We start from the raw sequence: 11,637 nt of genomic DNA on the forward strand, positions 1-11,637 counted from the left end.
CTGCTCAGCTCTTAGTTTATGTTCAATGATATGTGTATTTGTTTGCTCTTTGTGCTACACACAGTTTGACAGTATGTAAATGTGAATGTGTATCTATACTACTGGGAATATATCTTAACTCCAGTTGGGCTGAGTATCATGGGAATCAATCAGTACAGGAAAAAACTGAATGATCTAGCGATCCTCATGCACTGTGGCAGGGTTGCCAACTCTCATGTATTGAGCGTGAGACACACGCATTTGACTGTCTTCACATGCTCTCACGCCATACAAAAAAAATCTAGTTTATTTACCTCTGATCCATATCTATGATTCAATGAGTTACTAGTTTGCTCTGGCGCCAACCACCGGCGATCGATAGATCGCGATATAATACTTGAAAACTATTGCTCACATGAAATACCACACAAACACACACAAAGCTGATCTCAGCATGTGCTTTAGCTTTTTGATCTGACTCAATTTCCCAATACACATTATTTTGATCCTTTTGGGCCTTTAGTGCCTCAGTTGAATTTAATGTTTTTTGACATTGATTTATTTATGCATTTTTTCCACTCAAACAGCTTCTATTCACTTTTGGGTCTAAAGGACCTATTGGGCTTCTTTTTGCCTATTGAGGCCTATTCATGTGTGAACCCGCCAATTGCCGCCAATTTGTGTCCATTTAACGCTCGCCACCCCACCCCCCCCCAAATTTAGAGAAGCCTCTCGCTGCAGGAAGGCGGAGTTGGACATCCAATCCCGTCCACATCCAACTCGACCCTCTTCTCAAGTCTGAAGCCACGCCCATGTTACGTTCGAAACTCGGACTGTTTTTGCTCCCAGTAAACAGAACTTCCAGATTTTAATTAGTTTAACAGATGCCAAGAAAAACACTCACATGTTATTGACCAAAATGTATGTTTTTCTTTATTATCCCACATGAATAATTTAAGTCTTAGTACAATCTTTTTAGATTTTTCTTGAATAGTTTAATTGTCAGTTCTGAATATGTAGCTACAAGACATACAAATGATTTAAATTACATTACTCTCTTACCCAAAGGTACAGCAATAAAATAAATATTAATGCAGCAGCAGTGGTTGTAAAGTTCCTTTACAACTTTACTAAAACAAGGCACAGGGAAAGGCACATGATAAGACAGTGAGCCGTCGTCAGTGTCCCTGGGGTGCGTGGTGGCAACATCATAATGTGCTTAGCCATTAGTCAGAATAGTGTTCATCGTGCCACTCTTGGTCTCTACAACACTGCCATATCACTAGAGTTGCTCAGGTGTGTCGCCATTTGCAAAAGTGGGCTGGGCTGCTTGAGTACACTAAACACCAACATTACTATTACACCCAGTGCTTAATTTGTAAATCAAACGATGCCGGTATAACTAGCTTTATATATATAACTAGCTTTATAGGGGAGACACGGAAAGGCATCGCTAAAAAGGAGAGCTCTTATGTGATTTAGGAATGTGAATCTTGTGTTTAAAATGTCTTTTATAGAATTATTTGTTCAATTAATTGGTTCAACGCAAACAGATTTCTTCATAACTTATAATTAGTAGGCTTGAAAGTTACCGGATCGAGGCAGACAGTTCCCGGAACGCACCCTTCAAAATGAAAGAGTTCCCGGATCCTGTTCCTGCAGGATCCGGCTCAAATTAAGCCCTCATTACACCCCTTCTCCATTACCAAAATTACCAACATACCCCTTCTCTATCACCAACATTATCAGTAAACAGTAAACATTACCATTTTAATTGTGTACTTATAGTAGCGGAGTTGCCAACTCTCACGCATTGAGTGTGAGACACACGCTTTTGACAGTCTTCACACGCTCTCACGCCACATATCCGATTTCTCACGCCGAAAAAAATCTAGTTTATTTACCTCAGATCCACATATATGATTCAATGAGTTACTAGTTTGCTCTGACGCCAACCACCGGCGATCGATCGATCGCGATATAATACTTAATTTGTGTCCATTTTACATCCCCCCGTCAACATTTTACGTTCGCCACCCAATAAAAAAAAATAATGAATAACATACGTGGAACGAAACACAAAGTAAACGAGGTATGTGTAAATTAAGCGCAACGAACACTCTCTTGAACACTTGTGAGTTATTATGCATATTTTCAAGTGCCACAGTTCTTCTCGAATGGAGAAGTAGTGGGTTGGCGCACGACAGCGCATTAGAGGGTGGAGTTGGATGTGGGCGGGGTTGGATGTCCAACTCCGCCTTCCTGCAGGCTGCAGCGAGACATACTTGCAAATTTACGTACGCCACCCCCCACCCCCCACCCCCCACCCCTACCCAAACCACCCCCCCCCCACACCCAATGCAAACTTCTGGATGTTATGTCGTGATTTTTATAATACATTTTGGAAACGACCACATCGCAGTTGTTTGCATCGAAAGACAAAGTTTCTCTTTAGTGTCTCTTTATGTGCGCGTGCATCGTTTTCGTGCCCTTGTACGTGGCAAATACGCAAAGCAAATTCATCAGTTCATCAAAGGCATGACACAGGGCCACCGTACTTGCGCCTTCTTTTTCACTTTCATTTTTATGCAATGGCGTCTTGTAATAATTTCCGGGCAGGTTTTATTATTCTTATCCTTCTTAGGAGAGTCCTCGGGGGTAAGTAATCTGCATGTTAACTCAAGTAAAGTTAAAGACGTATTGCGGTTTCGTTATGCTCTCAAAGGGCAAACAGTTTTAACGGTGTATATTTGCATAACTGTATGATGTGAGATTTAAGCAAAATAGTTTGTTGTTTTTTGTTTGTTTTGTGGTTAGAAAGGGGGCAACAAATAATAAAGTTTTTCATTTGTATTTATGTACTAGAATATGCATAGATTTATGGTTATTTTAGGCTTTTTAGCATTTTAGGAGACAACTCTAGCGTTGGGAGGCGCAGACAGAATGCCAATACGAGAGCGTTATAAACTAATATAATTTAGACATTATTTTTATTTAGACAATAGCGAAAAACGCCATGACGCTCAAAACGACGAAGTGCAACACAGACGCACGCTTACATACACAGACGATAACAAGACACAAGAGCAACACATAACGCAACAAGACAAGTGAAACACGGACTAGCACACAGGCCAACAAACACACAGAGACTAGCGTACACGCTTACTCACTCACGTGACACGACAAACTGACATACTATGACTAGATTAGCTTGTCCAAGTCAGTAGTACATGGAGTCCTTGGATCAGTTATAATTCCACTGTCATTTTCAGTGTTAATGCTATGCACAACATGAATACTGGGCTTTGCAAATAAACAGGCTATGATTCATTACAACCTGTCATTTTTCAGATCTTGAGGATGGGGAACAACAATACTGTGCCATTTGGATGGGATCTGAAGGCTACGGCCTGCCGAAATTCACTGAGATGATTGTGCAGAACGATGTCACCATCTATTACCATGACAGCAGCTTGCCGACCAAAATGCCCAAACCTGACTGGCTTAACAGCAGTGAAGGTGAAGAACTATGGAGCTTCATCCAGCTGAGGTCAGACCACAACAGACACATGCTCACCTCAGCTTTAGAGTCAGCTGTTCAGCAGTTTAACCACACAGGTACAGAACAGTTTTGGTGTCTAAACAACATGTATTACTTGATATGAACTTAGATACACATACTGTATTTGTATATATTGTAGCCTACACTCACCTGCCACTTTATTAGGTACATCTTGCTAGTACCGGGTTGGACCCCCTTTTGTCTTCAGAACTGCCTTAATCCTTTGTGGTAGATTCAACAAGGTACTGGAAACATTACTCAGAGAGTCTGGTCCATATTGACATGATAGCATCACACAGTTGCTGCAGATTTGTCCGCTGCACATCCATGATGTGAATCTCCCGTTCCACCACATCCCAAAGGTGCTCTATTGGATTGAGATCTGATGACTGTGGAGGCCATTTGAGTACAGTGAACTCATTGTCGTGTTCAAGAAACCAGTCTGAGATGATTCACGCTTTATGACATGACGCGTTATGCTGCTGGAAGTAGCCATCAGAGGATGAGTACACTGTAGTCATAAAGGGATGGACATGGTCAGCAACAATACTCTGGTAGGCTGTGGCATTGACACAATGCTTAATTGGTACTAATGGGCCCAAAGTGTGCCAGGAATATATCGCCCACACCATTACACCACCACCACCAGCCTGATCTGTTGATACAAAGCAAGATGGATCCATGCTTTCATGTTGTTGATGCCAAATTCTGAATCTACCATCCGAATGTCACAGCAGAAATCGATATTCCAATCTTCTATTGTCCAATTTTGATGAGCCTGTGTAATTTGTAGACTCCGTTTCCTGTTCTTAGCTGACAGTCATGGCACCCGGTGTGGTTTTCTGCTGCTGTAGCCCATCTGCATCAAGGTTCGACATGTGCATTCAGAGATGTTTTTCTGCATGTCTCGGTTGTAACGACTTGAGTTACTGTTGCCGTTCTATCAGCCCGAACCAGTTTGGCCATTCTCCTCTGACCACTGGATCAACAAGGTATTTGTGCCCACAGAACTGCCGCTCACTGGATATTTTCTCTTTTTCGGACCATTCTCTGCAAACCCTGGAGATGGTTGTGTGTGAAAATCCCAGTAGATCAGCAGTTTCTGAAATACTCAAATCACCTTTCTTCCCCATTCTGATGCTCAGTTTGAACTGCAGCAGATGGTCTTAGCCATGTCTACATGTCTATATGCATTGAGTTGCTGCCATGTGATTGGCTGATTCGACATTTGCATTAATGAGCAGTTGGACAGGTGTACCTAATAAAGTTGCCAGAGAGTGTATATTGGAATGTTGGATAGCTTAATATGAAAAAATAGTCTATAATGTTTATATACTCTGGCATCAACAAATTTTGCATCAACAAATCCTTAGCTGCATTAATGTCATTAGACTGTTCATAACATTTTAAATAAGGATTAGAAATTATGTATTTTAATTATTTAATATGGTTTGTAAACTTCATTCCAGGTTCTTCATCAAATATGAATGTATACCAGAGCTACGGCTGCTGCTGGCTTTATCCAGATGGGACTTACAAGGCATCGTTGACACATGCTTTTAATGGGATGGATTTTCTAAGTTTTGACCTCGACCGTAAGGCGTTCACAGCCACTGTTAGTCAAGCACTTGTCTTTGTGAATATGAGGAACAAAGATACCACCAACCTAGATGTCGTAACAACTTACTACAAGAAGACATGTTTAAAGCGCATCAAAATGTTCAAGCATTCCCCGCAAGTCATGCTCAAAAAAGGTCAGATATATGTCAACTAAGATGCTTTTTGGCCCTCTGAGCAATCATCTTGGTTAAATATCATTTGTGATGCATTAAATCCAGTGTTACTTGTTCATACATGTACCGTGTTACTCCACATGGTTCCATTTGAGCACTAAAGAGCCTTATTGTTGTGGGAGGAAGGAAGTAGCAGGAGGTGTTGGAGGTAGCAGCACATCTTTAACATCCATGACCCAGAAACAAACGAGAAAACAAAAGTAAAGAGATACTATATCACTCTCACAGCACAAAGAGCATAATAGTCCAACAAACTCAAAGCGAGCATTAGTCGGTACAAACAGGGAGTTTCTGGTGGCACAGTGATGATCTTCAAGGCTTCGAGGTAGACACAGCACTGGATCTCTGGACCTGTGGGTCTATGTAGTGAGTGAAAGAGGGCATGGAATAGAGAATAGGTGAATGTGCAGATGAGAGGGTGTGATAGGAGGCAGGGAACTGGGAACGAGAGAGTGCCCTGGTGTGGGTGGGCAGCCTGTGAACTGATTTATATGTCAATAATCTGTAATGAAAGTTGAGCTGAAGCAGAACACATGCACTGAGATGAACGACATTATAAGCAGATCCAAGCAGTCAAAACAACAATCCAGGGGCTTAATACCAGGAAGATCTGAAAAAGGCAAGTAACCAGAATACATAATTGACAAAGACAGGGCTTAAGTAGGAAGACTAAACAAGAATTTACAAAGAACAGGAGAAAAAATAACAGGGCCGAGAACAGAAACAGGAACCTATCCCAAAACAAAATGAAAACAAAGGAACACATGACAGGTAGCCAAGGGAAACACGACGCTAATGGAGGAGAATTGTGACATAACAAACCCAGATCAATAGATGCCAACAATGAAATGAAAACAAAAATTCTCATATGGAATCAATTATCCGGCAGGTTTGCTAAGAATGCATCGCTGGTATCCATGGAGGCAGATCTCAAATTCTATTGTTCTGTTTCCAGTTCCAGCAGTCAGGATCATTGAGAAGCAGAGAGGTGACTTCACTGTAGTCACATGCCATGTGACGGGATTCTACCCCCGAGCAGTGCAGGTAGACTGGCATGGCCCAGACCTACAGCCAGGGCATGGACAGCTCATTGACGTCCTGCCCAATGATGACAACACATATCAGACCAGAAGGACTCTGGTGGTTGCGCAGGATAATGTAGGCAAACACAACTACAGCTGTGTAGTGCTTCATAGCAGCATACAAGGAAATATCACCATGGTCTGGGGTAGGTTGACATCAGACTAATCTGTTATTTCGAATAGAATCAATAATGCTTAATGACTAGGCACATATGTTTTAGCCTTTAAAATTATATATCTTAGTGATCATCCATTTTATGTATGTTTCATTAATGTTGTGCAGTTTGGAAGGATGATTCAGATGTGTTTTATTGTGTAGTTGGGCCCACACACAGCAGAATTGCTCTTTGGACTGCCTTAGGTTTTTTACTGATGGCCTGTGGAATTGTGTTTGCTCTGGTGGCATGTATATATAGGTAGGTAACCCGACTAGATTGTGAAGTGACTTATATGTGTGTTAAAATGTCTTAGAGGATGATACTGCTAAATATAATGATAATAATAATAATAATCACAGAATGAATGCAATCTTTCAAAGAAGTCTCTTTGGTTAATAGAAGAGATCATCCATAGATTTTGCATTTTGTTATTTGTGCTTTTAGCATCTTACTGCATTTCAGTGTGCTGTCAATTAATTTCATTCAATTTTATTTGTCTATTTTTTCACTGTTCCTTATAGATGCTGGAAGATGAACTGAATATCTTCTGGGAATTCAGCTGGAGACATTATTACTTTGTCAGCACTATTATCCTCAGGGCTTTTCTGTTCTGCAATTCAATTCCGTTTAATTTTATTGTCATCATACACACAGGTGTACAGTATAATGAAATGTACTTGATCTAGTCTCAGGTGTAAACCTGTAGTGAAGTGCACAAAAAAAATCTTGATCTGGTTATATAAACGATCAGTTGTCAGGAAAGGCGAGCCACTGTTTTTTGTACCTTCTTTTACTTTCAATTATGAAATTGATGGTCTGTGTGTTCACTTTGGTGTAAATACATAAAACATGTTTAGGCAAACTTAGTAATGGAACATAATTTCAGACAAGTATGTAAATATTTACAGATATGTACCAGCTTGTAGCTAGCTAACAATGTAAATTATGTATGTGTTTGTATGCATGAATGTAACACTATGTATGTATGTTTGTATATATGTACATACATGTATCTATCTATCTATAGGCCTACATATACAGTATTTATGTAACATAAACTGTTATGCCTTGTATTATTATTATTTAAAATAAAAAGGCCATTGTGTGCTTTTTTCCATGTTCCTGGTATGAGGTGAGTTGGTTGAACCTTATGTAATTACAATTAAATTAACATATTTTTACAGTGAGTGTACAATATTTATCATTTGCATTATGTGTTAATGCAAAAATGACTTCAGGGACTCTTACTGTGTCTAATTCATCTACACGTCACCTAAATGTAGGCTATACTGTAATACAATGTAGTGACAAGATTGTACACCTAGCCTTGTACACCGGATTTAAATAGCAAATTAGGACGGGTAATACAAACATAACTTGTAAGAGATTTGCTGATACACAAAGGATCAATTTTGGGTTTCAAGAGTAGGCTTAATCTGATCAGTGTGTATACTGTTCAGGGGAGAAATCTTGATGTATAGCTATTTGTAAAAAAAATTAATTTTGAATTGATTCGACTGTGAATGAGATTCTTAAAGTTAAATGTATGTGGTCGTAATCTGATCGCATATCGCCCCGCCGTCGTTTTTGAGCGTGTCGGTGAACGGCTTGTGCGCACGTCACGGCATCTTCACCCGTCGCTTCCCGGGACCGTTCACCGTCCCTTTAATCGCTGGAACACAACGACAGAAGCAGAGCGCCGTTATTTATTTATTTTTTTTATCATGGCCGACGTTCCGCCCTTAATTAACATCTCTGTGTCTTTAAAGATGCAACCGAACGATGGTCCGGTGTTTTATAAAGCCGATGGAACAAGGTTTGGACAGACAAGGACAATAAAATTGCTTACGGGATCGAAATACAAAATAGAGGTGATCATGAAACCGGGGAGCGCGGAGGCCACGTATGTATGCTAAACTCAGCGGTTCTTTCTTAGGTGAATAGCCTGTTCGTATTTAGATGCTGCAGAAATTTTAGCCTAATTTGCCTAATCAAATAATTCCTGCACCGAATGAAGACGAAAAAGACCATTAGAGGCGCACCTGACGCGTGGGCCTCCCCAGAAGATATGCGACAGCACGGTAGCCTGCTAGCCCATGTCCACGGTGGCCAGTGGAACAGCCTACATTTAAACGTGGATGCGTTAAGGACGTTCCCTTTCATGCAGCTCGTTTACGTGCAGTTATATCTCCGTTTCAGCATTTATGTTAAAAACGTAAACAGAGAAATGGCGATATACAGTATGCCTTATTAATCTGTTTGGTATGTTTCTGTACCGACTGCTGTAATGCGATTTTCAGTTCTATGGGAATCGGCGGAACCAGCTTTCCTATGGAGCAACAGTCCAAAGACGACGAAAGTATTGTATACCACGGCTTTTACGACACCGAGGGAGTCCCACACACCAAAAGCGGGGACAGGCAACCCGTGCAAGTCTCTATACAGGTGAGCAACCAGTTACCGAACAGAACGCGATATCTAGGGTTATAAAATGCACCCCAAGGCGTTGACAGTCGTTCATGCTTGAGAGAAGTTGTAGAAAAACAGGTTTTGTTGTTTTTTTTATTCCAAATACACTTTAAGGGATATAAAGTGAGAAGCGATACATGTCATCAAAGGTCCCAATGCAAACTATGTGAAGTCAGGAATGATTTCTCAATTTATTAACATAAAATTACTAAAAGGGGCAATGTCATATATTTTTATGTTTTCAAGCTTGACAAAATGTAGTATATACCAGAAATAAAAGAAAAACAGTTAAAGTATTGAGTTGTGCTTGGCTCCCAAATGTAACCAACATTAATAAGTTGATATGCTGTCTCCTCCTCAGTTCAAGGACGCCGGCGTGTTTGAGACGGTGTGGCAGGTGAAGTACTATAACTACTACAAGCGCGAGCATTGTCAGTTTGGCAACAAATTCAACTGCATTGAGTATGAGGTGAAGCCCAACGAAACACGCAGCCTGATGTGGATCAACAAGGAGCTCTTCCAGTAGAAGACTGCCGCCATAGCAACAGCTGCCTTGACTACAGCACAGCAGTACAACAGCCTTGTGGGCTGTAACCATCACGGGGCAGTTTACGTTCCAGACTGAGGTTTAAGTGTGTGAAGGAATATATTAGCCATAAATGCTAAAATAACTGAATAAAAGGTACTGGGGGCCTATGTTACCTGTTTTGTGTATATAATTCTGACCTGGTCCTGCTAACGTCTATTAGCAAGTTACATTCTGATAGCACTGTTAGCATTTCTGGATGACATATTCCTTTTTGAGAAAGAGGAGAAGACCTCCAACCAATGGGATCAGTACTACAGAGTTTCAGAACAATTACTGAAATTAAGTGCTCAGCATTCATGTTATCTGTTTGTATCATTGATTAAGCATGTCTTAATTGTTTTGATGATCCAGGCTTTGTTTCGTATGAGTTCCTTGTGTAGCGATTGTTTGGACACACTCCCTAATGTTGATTTTTTAATTATTTTTTTGCACCCCAACTCTTTTGTGACCTAAGGCTAAGATTATGCATAATCTTATTTTCCCCTGGTTCTCCATATCAGATACCAAACAAATGCATCAAAATAGATCTCAGTCATGGTGTATGGTGAGATAGGAGAGAGAAACCCCAACTACCACCTAATATTGATTTATGACTTGGCAAAGGTCACAGCACATCCATCCATCCATCCATCCATCCATCCATCCATCCATCTATCTATCTATCTATCTATCTATCTATCTATCTATCTATCTATCTATCTATCTATCTATCTATCTATCTATCTATCTACAAAACCTATTTTTGAAACTGTGCCTATTAGCTGATCGTGCATGGGCATACAGTTACTCAAGGGTTTCAGCTGTAGTCATTGGGCAGTGCTCAGTAACGCTTGCGGTGCTCTCTCACTATACTGATATATGTATATTTGAACCTATTTATTAATGTAATGTGAAAAACAATAGACCAATCAATTGATATTGTGATCTCCCACTGGGTCTGATTTACTTGTGAGTGGTATGTGTATTTATATATTGTGTGAAAGAATATTGTAACTGCTTCTCATTTATGTTGGTTTTGGGTTGTTGTTGTTTTGTTTTTTAAGTTGACTGTCTCTCCATGCACAAACAATGATGATGTACTGAAGGAGCCACTCCAGCACCTGCTTGTGTTTACCACTGATTACGGACGAATGCTGATGAATACAAGGATCCGCAATGACTGCAGCTGTCAGAGTCTGTAGTTAATGTTTGAGTTTGGGTACTAGGTGCTAGCAGAGTGCTGCTGTGTGCTTGTGTTTTCTTTCAAACTAGCTTCTTATCAAATACATGGCAAATGCACTCACTAACCTCCCTTGAGTGACGCCATGGGAAAGTGTTGTGGGTACTGCAAATTTGATGCATCACTTATAAAGTTCCTTGAAAATTCAAGATGGTTGGAGTGGACCTTTATTTTAGACTCATTAAAAGCTATTTGTAATTTACTGATTGATTTCATGCTGATGTTACATTGGAGTGTGTGGTGTGTATATTGTACAATAAGCATATTATTGTTTCTTTAAAAAAGAATTACTGTATAAGTCTGAACCAGAATGTTGACTTCTTTTGTAAGATAAAAGGTCATAGTGCTTAAGAAAGTTTCAGTTTGCTTTAGTTTTTGCATATGCATCATTTACGACACAAAAATGTGCCGTAAATAACCCATAAACAATACAGAAACACAGACATGAAATAAACCCAGTAATACAAACGTTTGTTTGCTGCTGTCTGGATATTTCAGTCTGAGCCCTGAGATTGTGGACATGACACTATTTTTTGCTAACATGCCAAGAGATTGTTAAAGAACGAAAGAACCAATCAGGAGACACAAAAGTGTTGAGACTGACGATCCAAAGCACGTCAAGCTAAAGAATTTTTGCATGGTCGTTTTAAGCGCATGAAAACGCTTGATTAATAATTACACAATTCAGCCATCACCTTCCATTTTACTGTGTGTCTGCACATCAACGTCGATGCTACTGAACATTTCAGCGATAAAAGACTAGCGGGCACGTATTCAGTGTGA

At 40.1% G+C, this 11,637-nt stretch overlaps 2 protein-coding genes across 3 annotated transcripts; both read left to right on the forward strand.

Annotated features, from left to right (window-relative positions):
• Positions 1-2,490: 2,490 nt before the first annotated feature.
• Positions 2,491-7,573, forward strand: LOC143493399 (major histocompatibility complex class I-related protein 1-like). Of its 2 annotated transcripts, XM_076991807.1 has the most exons (6): positions 2,491-2,637; positions 3,334-3,600; positions 5,014-5,298; positions 6,293-6,565; positions 6,739-6,835; positions 7,099-7,573. In XM_076991807.1, the coding sequence occupies exons 1-6, from the start codon at positions 2,571-2,573 to the stop codon at positions 7,115-7,117; spliced, it is 1,008 nt and encodes a 335-aa protein (XP_076847922.1). In that variant the 5' UTR covers positions 2,491-2,570; the 3' UTR covers positions 7,118-7,573. The 2 variants fall into 2 exon arrangements, with proteins under 2 accessions (XP_076847922.1, XP_076847923.1); XM_076991808.1 differs by lacking the exons at positions 6,293-6,565; positions 6,739-6,835.
• Positions 7,574-7,900: 327 nt separating this feature from the next.
• On the forward strand, positions 7,901-11,326 carry cnrip1a (cannabinoid receptor interacting protein 1a). Its single transcript, XM_076991810.1, has 3 exons — positions 7,901-8,480; positions 8,878-9,022; positions 9,408-11,326. The coding sequence occupies exons 1-3, from the start codon at positions 8,101-8,103 to the stop codon at positions 9,570-9,572; spliced, it is 690 nt and encodes a 229-aa protein (XP_076847925.1). The 5' UTR covers positions 7,901-8,100; the 3' UTR covers positions 9,573-11,326.
• The last annotated feature ends 311 nt before the right edge of the window (positions 11,327-11,637 follow it).

Source organism: Brachyhypopomus gauderio, unplaced genomic scaffold, assembly GCF_052324685.1.
Source record: "Brachyhypopomus gauderio isolate BG-103 unplaced genomic scaffold, BGAUD_0.2 sc86, whole genome shotgun sequence".
NCBI lineage: Eukaryota > Metazoa > Chordata > Actinopteri > Gymnotiformes > Hypopomidae > Brachyhypopomus > Brachyhypopomus gauderio.

Excerpts from the sequence above, each read along its gene's own strand:
- LOC143493399 (XM_076991807.1), top strand. The coding sequence starts at position 2,571 with ATGGCGTCTTGTAATAATTTCCGGGCAGGTTTTATTATTCTTATCCTT. Across the intron at positions 5,299-6,292 it reads GCAAGTCATGCTCAAAAAAG|TTCCAGCAGTCAGGATCATT; the intron begins GTCAGATATATG and ends TTCTGTTTCCAG. Across the intron at positions 6,566-6,738 it reads AAATATCACCATGGTCTGGG|TTGGGCCCACACACAGCAGA; the intron begins GTAGGTTGACAT and ends TTTATTGTGTAG.
- cnrip1a (XM_076991810.1), top strand. The coding sequence starts at position 8,101 with ATGAGATTCTTAAAGTTAAATGTATGTGGTCGTAATCTGATCGCATAT. Across the intron at positions 8,481-8,877 it reads CCGGGGAGCGCGGAGGCCAC|TTCTATGGGAATCGGCGGAA; the intron begins GTATGTATGCTA and ends TGCGATTTTCAG. Across the intron at positions 9,023-9,407 it reads CCGTGCAAGTCTCTATACAG|TTCAAGGACGCCGGCGTGTT; the intron begins GTGAGCAACCAG and ends TCTCCTCCTCAG.